We start from the raw sequence: 17406 nt of genomic DNA on the forward strand, positions 1-17406 counted from the left end.
TTTTCAGAGTTTTCCTTTCATGTGATTTCCTCTCTTTAGTAATAATGATCTTTTTTATTGGCAGCATAATAATTTTCTTTAAATCTTCCATGTAAAAGATCAAATTAATTAATCCTGAACATTTTAAGAAAAGATCCTTTTTGAATGATTCCAACCACTAGCTAGAGTGTGGGTTAGCCTGGTTAAACAGAGATGCAGATACACTATTTTCTATAGAGATTTCCAAAATATGAAGTTTAAACAAGATAACACTTTTTTTCTGAATTCAACTCTGCTAACGTGAATTTGGCTAAGTGTATTCTGCATTTTCTGTGTATATTTTGTCACGTCTCCCTTTACAATTACCTTTGACTGACTGTTTACTGGTTAAAAACGCTAAAATACTGTTAATTCTGAACCCAACTGACCTACTTTTCACTGAACATCACAGCTACAGAGTGTTTTAACTCCTAGGACACTCATGAAACATTTACAAGTGCTAATTCTAGAGTCAGTGTGCATATGGTTGCACAATTATTTGCATCCATTATGAAAATATTTTCATCTGACACATCAGACAACATTCTTTTCAACAAAACAGATCAACATACATTAATCACAGGTAAGATGTTTTACATTACGGTTAATAATGTTAAACCTCTTATATTCAGCAGATAATATATACATATTGCTATATTGTGATCTACTGAAGACGCAATTGCTAGTAATTGCATTATAAAGGGAGGTATTTGTAAAATAAACACAAAATGCTATTACAACATTTGTAATGCTGTAAAAATGCATTTTTTCAGCATTACAAAATACAATCCTCACATTTTAGGCCTTTTAAACTGTGTTCTTCTGTTTTTCATTATCTGGTTCTTGCCCTGTCTCATAGAATACTTGATTTGTTTACTTACAAAAGGAGTCTGAATCAAGGAAAAACACTGGAAACAAATTAAGATTCTATTTATAGACTAAAAAATCTTGTGTTAAACAATATTATTTCAAAACTCAAAAGGTCTCTGTAGATAACCATGCAAGTGACAGGAACCCACAGTAGAAAGCATTTTGTAATTGGTTCTGTTGTTTTACATTATTTTGACTTTAAGGGCAATACAGCAGAATAGCGGACTCTTTTTAGGATTAATAATTCAAGCCTGCAAATTCAGAATAAAAAAGTCTTTGCTTACCAACATGAGCAAAGATGGCTTACAAAAACAAAAGCCCTTTACCTCTACACTCCCTTCAAACAGGCTGAGAAATATTTCATCAGGAAAGTTTTCAGTCACCATTTAAGAAGTCTCTTGTACTGTATTTTCTGAAGTACAGTATTTTCCACTTGAATATAACTTAATTTTAAATTGTTCTTTAAGCAAAGTTCAGTTTCTCCTACACTGTGAAGTCCACCAGGCTATCTGTTTTTCCGTTTCTCCTTCTTGCTCTTTCCTGATCCGGACCCACAGGGTGCAGAGAGAGAGTAGAGGGCTGTGGCGTGGCCTGTCGTCTTTAGGTGGTCAAAGAGCTTATTCCTGCTGGAGAACTCAAACTGGCAGGTGACACAGCGCAGGTTTATTTCTTTCTGCAAAAAACACACGAGGGGATGGTGATGAAATATGTACCACTTTTGGAGTCTTGTTGGAAAATTTACACAGTCAGACTCTATAGTAATGAACCAGACATGATTTCCAGAGCAGTAATCTCCCACAAAAAATTGCTTTTGAAGAAGAACAAAATGATTTAACTTTAAATTTAACAAAAATAAAAACAACTGACAAACTAACTTGGAATCTTCTTAAAATGTATGGTATACAAGGAAAGCTAATACTAACTATTATCATTGCAATCTGTAATTCCCTTGTAATATTAAAGAGCCTCTGACTATTTTAATAGTACGCGATGACTTTCGAAACAAAGGTTGAAAAGCAAACCTCCAGTGACTGATCTGTTCCTCCCAGAGGTTTGTTGCCTTTTTTCGTCTCCTTGCCCACCTTCTTCGCTTTGGCCTTTCCAGAGCTTAAAACAAACAACCAACAAGCAGAGACATTCTTCAATATTGTAAAGACCTACTCTGGAAAAATATAGTCTACTGTACACCAAGACAAGAGATGCAGGATCATGCTGGGAGGAGGAAGGTCACCTTTTGGGAGCAGATGGTGCTGGATCTTCCTGTTTGCAGTCTCCGGCTGCTGTTTCAGCCTGATGGACGGCCTGTGGCTCAGAGGGGAGTGTGCTCTCCATGTCCTCAGTCTCCAACTGCGGGGCTTCCTCATGGGCTGCCTGGCTGGATCCAAGATCTGGAACACTTCCCTCCTCAATCGAGACTTCTGGAGGGTTCTACCCAGGCAGGCCAGAAAACAAGTTTACACAGGTGTTCTCAATTCAAAGAAGCACTAATCATGAGTTCATTAAAAATAAAAATGACATTAAATTATAAATTATACTCTGGAAAAGTACTCAGAGCTTTCACTGATTATTTATTTCCAGGTACAGTATATACTTTTCTTTTACATTTCAGCAGATGTTACGTTCTTGGGAAATAATAGAAAAATAAGGCGTCTTTAAAGATAACATTTAAAAGCAAGAATAAAAAGTAAAACTAATTTTATCCTAACATTTTCTATGATGGATAGATAGATGGAACTCCAGTTTGCCATGTGGGTTGTATTTTCTAGTTTTAAATCTAATTTTCTTACATTCTTATGTGGATGTTTTGTTTCATTTGCTTATGGGAACATACACCATGCTTTACTTCATATTATGGATTACTTCTTGCTAAGCAACATGCTTTCTAAAAAAAAATATTTCCCTGTTTAAAACCCCCCGTTTTCTGTACAGAATGCACCTAACATTCTTTCCTCTTATTTCCCCTGAGTCCTTGTATTTTTACTCATCTGAAGATGACTGGGTCCGGATGATCTTTGTCAGTGAAGTTCAGGATTGTGAAACTCTGAATTGAGTATGCTATTTGTAAACAAAATGTTTAATCCCTTAGCATTGCAGCTTGGGAAAACAAACTGCTAAGCCAAAAAATGTATACATATTCACCAGTCCCTTTCAAGTAATCTTTTAAGAGCATAGTCTGTCATTATGTTTTCTTGAGTTTAACCATTTAACAGAACATTAAATTCAAAATATCAAAGGGCAGTACTGTTAATAAAATACACATCTATAAAGTAAATTGTGTAATAAATTCCCTTAAGTTTGATATATAGGACATTTGCTCTTATTTTAGAGATCCTTTGGTGAGAAAGTCAGAGAAAGAGTGGGATAGAGTTTGAAATCGTGTTCCATTTTTTCTTCTGCATTTGGAAAAATTAAGATTGCTTCACAAAATAATTAAAAATAATTAAAATATTGTCAGCCAAAGGTATCATTTAATCTAGTTCAAATAAATTATGTAATAATCATGTATGCTATTGTCAAAAGAAGTGCTGAAAGTATGTTTATATACAAGGTGTAAACACACTAGACAAAACAACTTACTGGACTAAGTTTTTGTTGCCTTTTTTTCTTCTTCTGTTTTTTAGAAGGTCTGCAAAATAAAAAAACAGTTTAATTGAGCAGGTCAGCTTTTGTAACAATATCATTATACTGTTTACACGCTGATGATAAAGTAGCTCGGGTGATTAATTACTCCCAAACAGGAAACAACATTAAATGGTAAAGTTATCAATACTGAGTATATATGACAGATCACAGCATTAATTTGAGTAAGCACCTGTTAACAGAGATGGTTTTTCTATACTTCTGGATTTTATTAAACTTTAACAAACATTTCCACTTAAAAAGCTATTTTTTTCCACTTTTACTATGGAAGTCCAAGAAATTTGTTACCATCAGGTGTTAATGTGAAAACTGCATATCAAAGTGGAAAACACTTTTTTGTAATCAAAACAAAGTTTATGAAAGTGATTCTATATACTATCCCTTTAAATCTTATAAGCACAGTTTTTCAAAGATAGATTTGTGGAAAAAGCATTATTACAAAGTGTATCACAACAAATAAAGAGAGTGGACTTTTTTGCATTTTTTAAATGAACCAATCCCTCCTGAGAATTTAAAATATGTTTTTCAAGAATACACTGCTAATGTAACAGATTAAAAGTGGATTTGTTTTTCCAAACTGTTTTTCTAAATATACCCTGCTGTTTCCCTAGAAATCAGTCATTTTTAATTTGAGCCATATACTCTTGAGTAAAGGATTTACTTTAACGCACAAATGTAACAATATGAATTTTGGGAAGGAGGAGGATAAATGCCAAAATGTCAGAAATTTATTTTAGAAATAAGATTATGGGGGCTCCCAGGTGACCCAATGCAAGTTAAGCTCCATGTTCCAGGAACTGCAGGTTCAGTCCTGGAATCCGGATGATGTCACTATCTGACTATGACTGGGATTCCTTTAGCAGTTCACGTAATTGATTGAATGCCACAGAGAGCAAAATCGGAAAGGGCTGTCTTGGGTTCTGTGACACAGCGATTCCTGTGGCTTCTAGGGAGCTTGCTGTGCTCTAGAAGGGACGTGCTTCTCCTCTAATCGGTACTGAACCTCCTACACTGGGCTGTGAATTCAGTAGCATGTTTAAGGACTGGTTTGAAAGTGGGCAAGTTAGAGTTATAAACTTCTAAACTTCCCCATTCTCTCCCATGTGCAGTTGCAGGTTCGTTACCATTAGCTGAGATGTAAAAACAAACTTTAAAAATCGGGCAGCTACCAAAAAATAATTGGAGATTTTAAATTAAAAATAGAAATAGGATTATAATTTTTATCAACTTTTGTTTTGGATTATCATCCAGGTCTTCCTCGTTTTCCTCCTTGGCATTCTCCCCACTGTCTTCAGAATCCTGATTAAGTACAAGATCCTCCTCTTCCAGTTGTTGCCGTAGTAATATGACCATCTCTCTGTGCTTCTTTGATTTCTCGTGGTTTTTCATGCTGTGAATGAAAAAATCATTTAATCTTAATAGCAACCCTATTTTAAGTGGAGATTACAAGGCAAGAGGGAAACATTTCATTTACTTATTTTCAGGGAAAATGAATACTGGCAATGCCGATTGCTATCCAACATTACAACTAATAGCTTACTTACGCTTTGTCAGTTTTGAAGGACTTGTTACAGGCTGGACAGTAAAGGCTATCAAAATAGTCAGCCAGCTCATCCGCTCCATCTGTGAGTGTATCTGGAATTCAGTAATGCACATAGAAAGATATCTTCACATCACATTAACTCTTTCAGCTCTTGTAGCCTAGTCCGAAATGAAAGACGAGCTCAGCATTGCAGGGGGACCTTTGGTGGTATTTTGGCAAGTTGCAATTACAGTTAGAATAATTATATTTACTGAATTATCCAAGATGACCAGCAAATCTGCAATACATTGCCCAGCTTAGACATGATGCAAGAAAACTAATTCAGTGTTAAAGATAACTAAAATATAATGAAAGGCTTGCTCTGGTATTGTGCACTCTGGTAGCACAACACAAAAAGGTGCAAAGGGAACAGATTATTGGCGCCGAATAATTTAGAAATAGCAACTAATAGTACAGAGGAGAGAATACATTGTTCACTTTTCCAAGCTCAGACTCTAAACGTATTAGGTCCATTGAGTTTATTAAGATAACTCAACCCACACAAAAGTAGTTAGTGGTCTTTCGATAAAGAACTTTTAATCCATGTTGACCAGTACAAATTAAGACTTAATTCTTGCATAAGTAAGATACTTATATCATAGTTCCTACTTTTTTTTTTACTAATACTACGAGTACTTGCTTCAGTTGTTTAAACTTGGAAGGCACATTAACATTTCTCAGAAATCAAACAGCAACTACTAGTGAATACCGACCAACTGCGTGTCATTTTACTCTTGTACCTGCTACCCTAACCTAACCCAAGCTCAGTGTTTCAACTGCCTGCTTGTTAAGTGCTGGGCTAGGTGCTGGTCTTGTGTGTGTACTGACCCCCGGGTTCCTCTCCTCGCTCTGGCACCTCTGCCTCCTCCTCTTCGCTCTCAGAGCCATCGCCAAACTCCTTCTCATACTGAGCTTCCATCTGCTGCAGCTCCTTCTCCAGCTCCGACATGGCTGCCCAGCTCTGCTCCTTGTAGTTCTCAGCCAGCCTGGGAACACACAAGACATTTAATTCGGCTGTTTAGAACTGACCAAAATCCATTGTTTTGTAATTGGGAATTTGATATTGCCAATTGTAGAATCTAGATGCTCTAGAATATCTAGAATTGTACTAAAATAGAAAAAAAACTTGTAACCTTTACATTGTCCATGAACACACCCAGAAATTAGGAGAAGAGTTACTCCTTGTCCATTAGAAAGGACCAAAAGAGGATTCAGTTTTTCATGTTATCTAGCCTCTGAATTTCCTAAATAAGCTAATTTGCCTTTTTACTGGAACAATTTCACTCTTGTCTGAGGTCAAAAGCAGAACGTAATTTACAGAAAGACCTTCAGACATAGAAATCTCTGTAAGTACAGCCCCTCAAAACAAAAAGCCTAGATGACAGTGAGATTTGATATTTCTGTACAGCTCATTGTTCCTCCATCAGGCCTCACTGTTATTTATTTTATTACTTGTGTGCTTTAGAAATGGTTTGCGAATGTATTGAGTGGATGCTATTATTGGCTTTAGGTTATCGGCTTATGTTGCATTGTATGTCTTTAATTGTAATCGACAAAACCAAATTCCCTGCAATTAGTTGTTATGGCAATTAAATATTGAACTTGAACATGATGAACAGGTGATTGATCATTAAACAACAGGATGACACCAAAGTCTTATGAGCACTGCATGCAAATACCTGCTCACACACGATCTTATACAGCTAATGGGCCGGCGTCACTGTGAAATAGTGCTGGGTGATAATTCGATAACGATAATTATCGCGGTATATTTTTCCTCTATATAATTTTAACAAAAGTTCGATACATTTTCAATATATATGTTTATGCTTTGGGCATGATATGTGCATGCGCACAAAATACTGCGCGAGTGTGCGTGCGTGTTGCTAACGTGGTGGTGTTTACCCACACGGTGTGGCTGACAGGATTGTAGTTAGAGTGGAGAAATGAGCGACACTGAAGCAAATGTAGTGCTGCCAACGACCAGCTCGAAGGACGATGACATCATCGACAGAAAAGGTCATTCAACTTCGGTAATTTGGAGATTTTTTGGCTTATTACGATCAGACATAAAACAGAGCACTTTAAACTTTGCAGTCTGTCTGAGCCATCTTCTATGTGTGTTTTATCACACTGCAGTATTTAATTTTTCTATTAAGATATTTATTTTGTAAATTTTACTCATGCATATTTGTTTTATGTTTCTGCAGTTTGGCAAGTGTTTGTTGTGTTCTTAAAATAAAGAGTTGTTTAATTTACCAATTAACTGTCTGGTTTCTTCAACTTTCACTCAGGAGAACAAAATCTGCCTGTAAACTTGGCATCTATCGTGATAATTATCGATATCGACTGATATGAAAATTTTTATAGTGATAATGTTTTTGGCCATATCGCCCAGCCCTACTGTGAAACACTGTGCAATCCTTTGTAACAAAATTCTCAAAATGTTTTCATTCAACTGATAAAATGGAAAACAGGGTTCATGGGCTAAAGGCATCGATTGCTCAATAGTACTTTAACTCCCATGGTTATGAAAGGCTGGTCCCTGTGGTGCTTCAGTAGTGATGAACAATGCTAGTGATAAGTTCTAAAAGAAAAGCCAAGGCTCTGCTGCCCTTCCACAGATGTTAGCGCCGCCTCCGTCAACATGAAAGGAGCACCACTCACTTTGCTTGGCTGAGTTTCTGTCTGCGCCGGAGCTCCTCCACCTTCTTGGCTTTCTCAGCGTTCTGCTCCTCCACCATTTTCTTGTGAGCCTGCACCCGTCGGTCTCGCTTGCGCAGGAAAGCCACCAGCTGCCTGACGAGCTCGCTGCGCTCCTTCCGCGCCTTGTCCCGTAGCTTCTTGTTCTCCTTCTCCATCGCCCGCTTCTCCCAGCGGTTGGAGGCCTGACGCGTGTCGTACTCCTCCTTCCAGGCAAAGTTCTTCCAGGTGCAGAAGCTCTGCCAGTAGCCGTAAAACTGGTGCACAACCTGCAACATAAAGACGTTTTTAGAGGCTTTGACAACATTTGCAAACAGCTGTCCTGAACCTCTTTCAGTTGAAGCAAATCCTGGCTTCCTACATTCAAGGCTCAGAGATAATACTGGCAACGTAAGGGTTTTGTTTTTACTGCACAACAGTTTTAAATCAATAAGCTGTATATCAGAGTACTGAGTATTAGTATCAGAGTACTAATCCTGGATCACCTACAGGGCGGAGTAGTGGCTCTGTGGCTAAGGATCTGTGCCTATGGCTGGAAGGTTGCTGGTTCAAATCCCACAGCTGGCAGAAGAATTCTACTCCGTTGGGCCCCTGAGCAAGGCCCTTAACCCCAACTGCTCCAGGGGCGCTGTACAATGGCTGACCCTGCGCTCTGACCCCAAGCTTCTCTCTCTTCCTGTGTGTCTGTCTCATGGAGAGCAAGCTGGGGTACGTGAAAAGATGAATTCGTAATGCAAGAAATTGCATAGGGCTAATAAAGTGATCTTATCTTATCTACTGTACAGCCATGAAAAGACTTCAGTGCATAAATACAAGTGAACTCCTTAGATGAAACATGCACCAGGTCTAGATTCAGATACTTTTTTAAGCTCAAATATTCAGATATTTGCAAGCTCCCATTTGCAAATTTTTCATAAACACACATCTAGCATTTTTCCTTCTTTACCACAATCCCCATGAAAGAAATATAACAACCCCATCTAAATTTGTTTCACTTCTTGTTTGCTATACTGCAGAAAGTACTGTGATGAGAATCATGTTGCCCTTTAACCTTTTTTTCTGTAGCAATAAATGCATATTAAAGACTTTTTCGAAGGCAATCTTAAAAACTTGAATTTATAAATAATTTACGTGCCCAGCTGCTGGAAGGGGTTGTGCTGTGTGTTTTAGTCTTGCCCTCATAGGCTGCTTCAACAAGCTTCACAGGCCTAATTGCACTGAGCTTTGCAGCAGAACTAAGCCAGCCTATTTTAGTTCCTCTGGGCACAAGACCTAAATATATTAATCATTTACTTAATTTAGGAAAAGTCTCAAGTACTGCAGAAGGTTTTCTGAGGCACTTACCCTCTTTAAGCCACCAGCAGCCTAAGAACCATGGGGAATGGCTATATGACAGCCAATGCATTCTGACTTTATTTAGATCATTTTTTGTTTTCTCCCTCCAAACATACATTGTTGACGCTTTAAAGAGGCACATCAGCTAAAAGCAACTTGGAGTGAGAGACTCTGAATGGTCTTTTGTTTGTAAACGTATGCATTATGATATATGGTAATTTAATTATTTTCATTGCAATAAGGGTGTAAGAGTTTCCATCTGTCAAAGTTACCTGAAAGCCATAAGCAATAATGCAACATGAGTCTTCTATCCATCCTAGACTTATTATTTCAAAAACATGTTTGATAAAGAAGAAGGGTGGTTTCGTACCGTATCATAGTCACTTTGTGAGTCTCCAAATGATGGGAACTCGCCTTCTTCCTCCTCTTTGCTGTATTCCATTTCTTCCTTCGCAATGGATTCAAACAGTTTCCTATAGACAGTATAAAAACCCTGGAGAAAAAACAAGGAGATAGAAATTCCTTGAAATTTCTAGAACTGCATTGATCCATAAAACCTGTACAACACCACTTCATTGAGAACACACTGCTACTGTAAGCATCCACAAATGTAAGCCGTGATCACCCAAAGAAGCAGCAGAGATATTCTCTTGAGTTTTCAAAACATCAAGCAAACCGTTAAGATTACTACCTAGTACAAAAATGTAATCACCCTCTTTGAGTGACATTTTTAAATACAAGTTTGAACATGTGACATAAAATCTGTAACACTTAACATGCAGAGTTGCAGTTTTTTTACTTTTTCAAAAGAGACCTTTCACTCAAATTACAGAAGGTACTAAGCTTTGATTATAACCAGCATGACAACTGTGAGATTTCAGTTCTAAAGGGTAGAAATAACTATTTTCATCTGTCAGCTTTCCAGACCCTTTACAAAGTCATGTGTAATTGAGGAGCCTTGCTGCCACCTAGACATGATGGAAGAAAGATGCTTCTCTTGCAAAAGTACGTCTTTGTTCACATCTTAATTCTTAAGTCACATTTTGTTTTCACCGGAAACCATAACTAAAACATCAACTGGCACTCTGCATTTTTTACGCAGAAATAACTAATTAATTATAAACTGTATGTAAAATGACCTAGATGAAGAAACTATGAAGCAAGCAGAAAGTTCTAGGTACAAAAGGTCCTTGTATTCAAACAGAATAATGATGGATTCAAAGATCATAGTAAAAATCCTGTTCTGACTAAAGTAGAAAACATCAATGGGATTCCGAGAACAACTGCGTCATAAACCTGTTGAACTCTTTATTCCACCATGACACAACAGCTTTTAGTTTCTATGGTTTTATAATTGCAATAAACACCTTTATGTGATGTTAGCCTCTATATGTGAAGGACAGTTTAATAGGACACTAAAACTGTTTCTTCACATCCCAGAAGGAATGTCAGTCAGTTTAAAACAACACATAATATTGGAGACCAGTTTCAAAACACTTAATATCAGCAGGTAAATCTACAATACTTATCAAGTGATAACTTATGTGACTACATATTCTCTGACCTTTTCATGATGTAACAACAGGGATTAGTGCATTCAGTCATACTCCATCTTCACTTAGAACTTTAACGTTAAATATTTCATTTTTCCTGGTCAAAATTGACTGTGACTGTGACTTCCTGACTCAATTTGCACCAGAACTAGAAGTTGTTGGTGGGGTGACTCTTATGTTGTCTAAATTTGTAGCTCAAGTGGTTAGCAACCCTTTCATTATATTTCAGAAGGGGGTGCTCACCTATTGGTGTCTCCCTATCACCACAATTGAAAGTAGCCTCTGTCAAGTCTGCCCCCAACTGAAGCTGGACAGACCTCACTTAAGAGTGTCTTGGTGGTTTCTCATCAGAGAGAAGTCAGCTGGCTATGGATATACTGCAAGATTAGACGACAGACGAATCAATTGTACACGGTTCTGAGAGTGTGACCTAAAGGGAGACTCAATACACGGAAAAATGGGTAAATTGAGGAACGCTGTGTCTCCGATTTGTCACCTGTACTAGGATTGTACTTTCTTTGTATCCTTTCCCAGGACCTTGACTTTCAGTGGCTCTCCATTAACTATTGCACTTACCCAAGCTTACAAGTTGGCTTTTTGGCTTTCCATTACTCTGTTTACACTACTTAAGAACAGTGTGTACACCGCTTTGTACAGATTGTCTTTATTTGCATGTGTACATTTTGTTTTTTTAACAGTTTCTTCATTCTCATTTGCAAATATTTTCTATCCGTCAGGTGTCTTTTGCCCCTGCAATAATGCCTACTTGACAGCTTGCACACACATGGCAAAAAATAGACTTTTATAGGGTTTGAGCTGTACTTTTGTGGTCGGTTTACACTTGCTTACATGGTATTTTCACAACTGATGGATGTTCCCCTGATTAAGGGTGTCTTCCGTGCAAATAATTACAGTAAACTAGCCAACTCGCAAGTTGAGAAGCTGTTACTACATGGAAACTTGCCTTAAAGTATTTAGAAGAGGCTTCAGACAAAAAAACAGCTGCCAACTAGTACTGCCTTGTAATTTGTGATTAGCAGGATGGGGAAAGTTTTTTTATTTAATTTTCTTTATTCCATCACTCCTCTAAATTTCATTATGTAACAACGACGGCATACTTACGACCTACCACCTTCCCATGTGTGCTATAAAGCAGGTATCAAATAAAATACAGACCGGGTTTGAGGCTCAACCTACCTTCTCGTCATCACCATAGCCGGAATAGCAGGTAACGGTGAAATACTGAAGCAGATCGATGCTGTCGTCCTCGAACTCTCCACTCACTCCCCCCTTCAGCAGCGCCTCCCGGTGGTTATCATACCTACAGGAGGAGTGGCGTGACAGGAGCAGTTTACATACTATTCTTTAGGCATTTGTCGAACTTTAATTCTGACCACTATAGACAAAATGCAGGTAATTTCTTCGGCTGTTCCAATCCATCACCTTTGGGCAATGTTTATAGTCAAAATAAATTCAATTATTCATTTCCAAAATAATTCATCATTCTAGGAGAGATGAAGACCACATGCACTTATTCCCCCGCAGAGATGCCCAGTCCCCATCTCCTCTCTGCCATAAACAATAAGCCCAGCTTACTGAGCTGAAGAAAGCAACTGGTGTGTATAAAGGGAAAAGATGGAATGATGTTCGTGATGAAGGGACACTCACCAGGCTCTTTCCTGTGGGTCACTTAATACATCATAAGCGGCCTGGATCAGTTTGAACTGTTCAGCTGCTTCTTCCGCATTCTCCAAGTTCTTATCTGCCAGGACACAGAGAGGCATGGATGCCCAACAATGTTCACTTTAATCAGAGGCCCAAGTGCCTCTGTAGACCAGGGTTTCCTGATCCTGGTTCTGTAGGTCCATACATCTGCTGGTCCTCTTTCCAGCCAATCTGTATTACCTAACTGAAGCCTTAGTTGAGCCAACAAGATGCTTGTTTGGAACATTTTGGTGTGCGGTTCTCCAGAAACAGGTTGGTGAACCCCTGCCCTAGACAACGCTGTATAAACCTGCACTGATAAATAGAGAACAGCCTTAAATTACTGATGAAGTGATTTGGTGGCCAACTGTGAAATGCAATGCCACCAGTACCTTAGCTAACAAACCATCTGACCAACACAGACAACAGTGCTTTAAATGTATTTATTACAAACTCTCTTACAAATAGACCACTTGGAATAATACTACATAAATTCCTACTTTCAATTTACTATCGTGATATTTGGGTGTTAAAGCTGCACTAAGAACTGCAGGTGATAATAAGTCATTCAATGACAAATCACGATTTTTAAGTAATCTTAACCAAAGAGCCTGGTTGTGTGTAAACTCCAGACTTTAAACCGGAGCCCAACAGCAAACTCAGTTGATCAAACAGGGTCACAGATGTCCCATCAACTAACATGACACAATTGCTCTACCATTAAAGTGAATCAAATGAAAATTAAATTATTCAGCTGATGCATGTACCCAAAGCAAGTTATATTTGTACAGCTGGGCGATTTACTGGGGTGATTAGAGCAAAGAATCTTTCTCAAGAGTACAACAGCAGTGTCCAAAATGGCACCTACAACTTTCTGTCTGCAAGTTTAGATCCTTAACCAGTACTCTACACTGCTTCCTGAATTTAACAGTAAAACTGTATGCTGACCTAAAAATAAAACTGAACTGTGATCCTTGTCCCAAGAAATGTAAATGAACACAGACTGCAGCAGAACTAATGTTCAAACCCACATCTTCTTAAACAGTTGACCCCAGAAACCGCCAGGTGGAGCTGATGTGCCACTGACAAAGTCAAAATTGGGCTTTCAACAATCACACTTGCTCAGATCAAGAGCTTGGCTGCCAGACACTCATAAAGCTGAACAAATCGGAGCATCTGGACAAACAACAACAATACTAGAGGACGCTTGTCAGTCTTACAGCCCTACTCTCATGTTGTAGTAGTGCAAATGAAGCGCTGAGACCAAAGATCAAACAGTTTATAGTTCAACTATTCAGGGTTTATCCTTATTGAATGGTCACCGAAAAGGGAATTCCTTTCATTCAAAACATATTTTAAAAAATAAAAATATGTAACTTTCTTTATGGAAAGGATGAAACCGTAAACAAATGAGCAAGTCTCCTCATTTTAAGTGCTGAATGTTCCTGTTTACTTAACAAAGCAGTCATGTAGGCCTAACTGGCTGTACTGGCAAGTATGTTTTCCAAAGCAATTCGACAGGGAATTGTATTTCTGGAAAAAAATAATTCGTTAAAATGTTACTTATGATACATCAGTCACACAGGGTCTCACATTAACACCAACAGCCGAACAAACCGAACCCGAGTACGAGTATGCAGCATTAGTTACGCTAAAGACTCGTCCATAATCATGTTTGAACAACAGAAGTTACGTCTTTTAAAAGGAACGCTAAATGTCACAGTCCAGTTCACGTATGTTGAAATGAAGTACCTGGATGCCATTTCAAAGCTAGTTTGCGATAGGCCTTTTTCAAATCATCGTCCGTAGCATCTCCTCGGACACCCAAAACTTCATAATGGCACTTCATCTTTGAAAAGGTTAGTGGGAATAGAGTCGACGATGCTTTAATTATTTTCCGATTTTGTAAAGACTCAAAAATTGTATGAGCTATGATCCATATATTAACCGAAGATTTGTCGATTAGATTTCATTTTCTCCCTTCGGGTACTCGGAAGGGCAGTTCGTGAACTTCACTCCAAATTTGTTTTCCTTCGACGTCGCTTTATTAGTCGACGTCGACTAAGTTTTGCTTGTGTTCACCAAAACTAACTTAACCATTTAGCCATCCTCCCAGTAATTATCTCAAGGATCTGTTTCCCTTTGGTTCTTTATAATGATCATTTGATCACTATTCTCACGCTTGCACACTTCAGCAATGTGGCTTCTACATTGCCGGCTTGCGCTTTTAGTGACGTCATTTTTGTGCGCATCAATATTACCGTAAACAAGAAATATAGGTACCGTACACTTTTTTTAAACCGTTGCTTTATACTTAACATTACTGGATACAAATCGAACAATCTCAATTACTCCGTTTGCACATCTAAAGATAAAAAAATTGTACAAAAAATAGCTTTTCCTTTAATCACTGATACAGGTGACTAAAAGTCAACCTCTGTATTTTATAATTCAATTCTAAAGAAGTAACTAAGACAAATAGAAAACACAAATTACCAGAATTATTTCCTTCTATTTCAATTCAGTGGTTGAAAAACTGGTTACATGGGCATAATTTGAATTTTTATTACTAAAAAATGGGCCAGGTACGAGCAACTACAGTCCTCTAAGGCCCGAGGGTTTTGTTATTCATTATAACTGATTTAGTTGCTTATGTGAAAGTATGTAGTGATATAACAAAGAAATAAGAACAAAGAAGTGATATGTCTTCTAATATTTAGTTAATTCAGAACTGTTCTTAAAATGCACATTCTTTATTAAAAACGTTTGTGACTACATGTTAAATACCACACATACCCAGAGAAGCAGAACAGACTTCCTTATACATTATTGGACATCATTATTGTTGTTTAAACCCCTAAAGACTTGTTTAAGCAATCTCCAAGAGTAAGACATTTTCCACAAGTTTTTTTTAATACATTACATTTCTCTATGGCTCTTGGCAACAGTAAATTTGCATTCTACAATCTGGATAGTTCAAATAGCACATACTGTATATCTACTTTTATTTTAGTGTGGACTGATAATATGCAGTCCACTACAGCTGTCCTTAAACTTTAACACTTCAGAATTTAGACTGAGCCACTAGAATTATAGGACAATTTATATTTACTTGATAAAGGACTGAAATTAGTAAACTCGAAATTGGAACAATCCCATTTTTAATGGTAACCTTAGAGAAAGCTTCACCTGCAGATACAGTACCTGTGAACAGGAGAATTGAATGACTGATAGGTAGCATATATTGTAGCTCTCCAATGGGACATTGACAGAAATCAGCAGGAAAGGCACGACACACACCACTGAAAACGTAAACAAAGTGATTATCCATTTCCAGAGAAACCACACACCAGTAAATGTATATTCAGGATCCCAAAATGAAAGGAAAGGACGTTTCATGCTGTAAATGCATGTGAATCAAAGCTCCGTATGATACCCAAGTTCACAGCCGTGGAAAACACCTGCAGACTGGCACAGTAGCCCCCATGTTATCTCAACAGTACTGTTCATAACTGACATAACAGGTATAACAAGGCTCAGTTCACTGAGTTCCAAAAATAATGTCCATGCCCACTGAAATCTAAACAGTTTAAAACTTCCTTGACGGAGGACCTGGTTTTTTGGGTACAGTAAGTAACCAGGATCAAATGCCACCAGAGGCAGCGAGACCTAGACCTGTCACACATAGTATAAAAAGGAAACTACACATTGCCAATCACATTGAAAGTAAGAACTGGACATTCCTTCTGTATCAGGGCTGGGTAATAATTCTGCAGTGTAGAACCGCTCATCTCATTCATATATCGTGAAAACAAATTTGGCTATCCCTGGTGATGCTGCATATTTGGTGGTGGTGGAGAGGAGTCGCTATTACCCGTAAAGCACTTTGAGTGGAGTGTCCAGAAAAAGCGCTATATAACTTATATTATAAGTGTAAGCAATTATTATTAACTGTGTTATCCTTCCTTTTGCAGTTTGTAAAATCACTGATACATCCCAGTTGAATTAATGTTCTGTTCTTTCAGTATTTTAGCTAGTCAGACTATTCTTTATTATTAGTTATGTTTTAATTGTGAGTCTTTATAAAGAGTTATTCCTTGAATAGGGATTTCCTCAGCTGGGAAACTGCTGCTATGACACCACAAATCTATTTCCTCCCCTATTTTGCCACTGCTATGTAACTGAATGTCTATTTCCATAAAAATGTATGATACACAAAATACTTTTAAAAAGTTATGACTAAATTGTTCTAAGTTCTTTTGCATAACATGAAATTGCTTTCAGGGCATGTTAACCCTCACCATTTCTTTTTTAATGATGCTATGAAGCAATCCACAATGTCATGGATTAGATTTTAAAAACTTCAGATAACCACAATCTTTAAAAAAATACTCCTCTGTAAACTATCAACACTTCAACTGAAGTAAATATACAGCAATTTATAGCAAAAGACAAATCTAATAAAAAGTAATATGTAAATACATAATATATTTAGTGCAAACCTCAATAAGGATTACAATCTGCACAATTTGCCCTTTTACTAAAAAGCACCCATATTTAAAGAGTTGAGCTGCAAAAACTCCAAAATCTTTTAGCTCTCAGAATGAGGCATCGGCAGGGCCTCTGGCAGTAGACAATTAATTGTAACCTAAAATAACCAAAAATAATAATACAGAGTAAGCGAGGCAGAATCAGACCTTTTCTTACTATAATTTCTAACTTACTGGTGTTGAAATGACATGTTGTGTATGACTAGGTAAAATTGCATTAACAGTTTGCCCTTTTACAATCTTAAGATTTACACTGTGGCATGTATACATAAAATACAGTGGATATAGAAAGTCACCACCCCCTTTCAAACTTTTTACCTTCTGTTGTATGACACTGAAAATAAAAAAAATAAATTAGGCTTGTTCCATTTTTATTTACACACAGTAACCCACATTAGCCAAGTGAAAATAAATGTCTAAAACATTCTGAAAATTAATATTACAACAGTAA

General features: G+C 37.5%; 1 protein-coding gene across 1 annotated transcript; it reads right to left on the reverse strand.

Annotated features, from left to right (window-relative positions):
• Positions 1–562: 562 nt before the first annotated feature.
• dnajc21 (DnaJ heat shock protein family (Hsp40) member C21) lies at positions 563–14634 on the reverse strand. Its single transcript, XM_088628947.1, has 12 exons — positions 14158–14634; positions 12370–12463; positions 11899–12022; positions 9519–9641; positions 7778–8082; positions 5939–6096; positions 5073–5163; positions 4757–4918; positions 3466–3514; positions 2120–2316; positions 1911–1995; positions 563–1561 (listed from the first exon to the last, which is right to left on the reverse strand). The coding sequence occupies exons 1-12, from the start codon at positions 14252–14254 to the stop codon at positions 1394–1396; spliced, it is 1653 nt and encodes a 550-aa protein (XP_088485073.1). The 5' UTR covers positions 14255–14634; the 3' UTR covers positions 563–1393.
• Between the last annotated feature and the right edge of the window lie 2772 nt (positions 14635–17406).

Source organism: Lepisosteus platostomus, chromosome 4 (assembly GCF_059453375.1).
Source record: "Lepisosteus platostomus isolate fLepPlt1 chromosome 4, fLepPlt1.hap1, whole genome shotgun sequence".
Classification (NCBI taxonomy): Eukaryota; Metazoa; Chordata; class Actinopteri; order Semionotiformes; family Lepisosteidae; genus Lepisosteus; species Lepisosteus platostomus.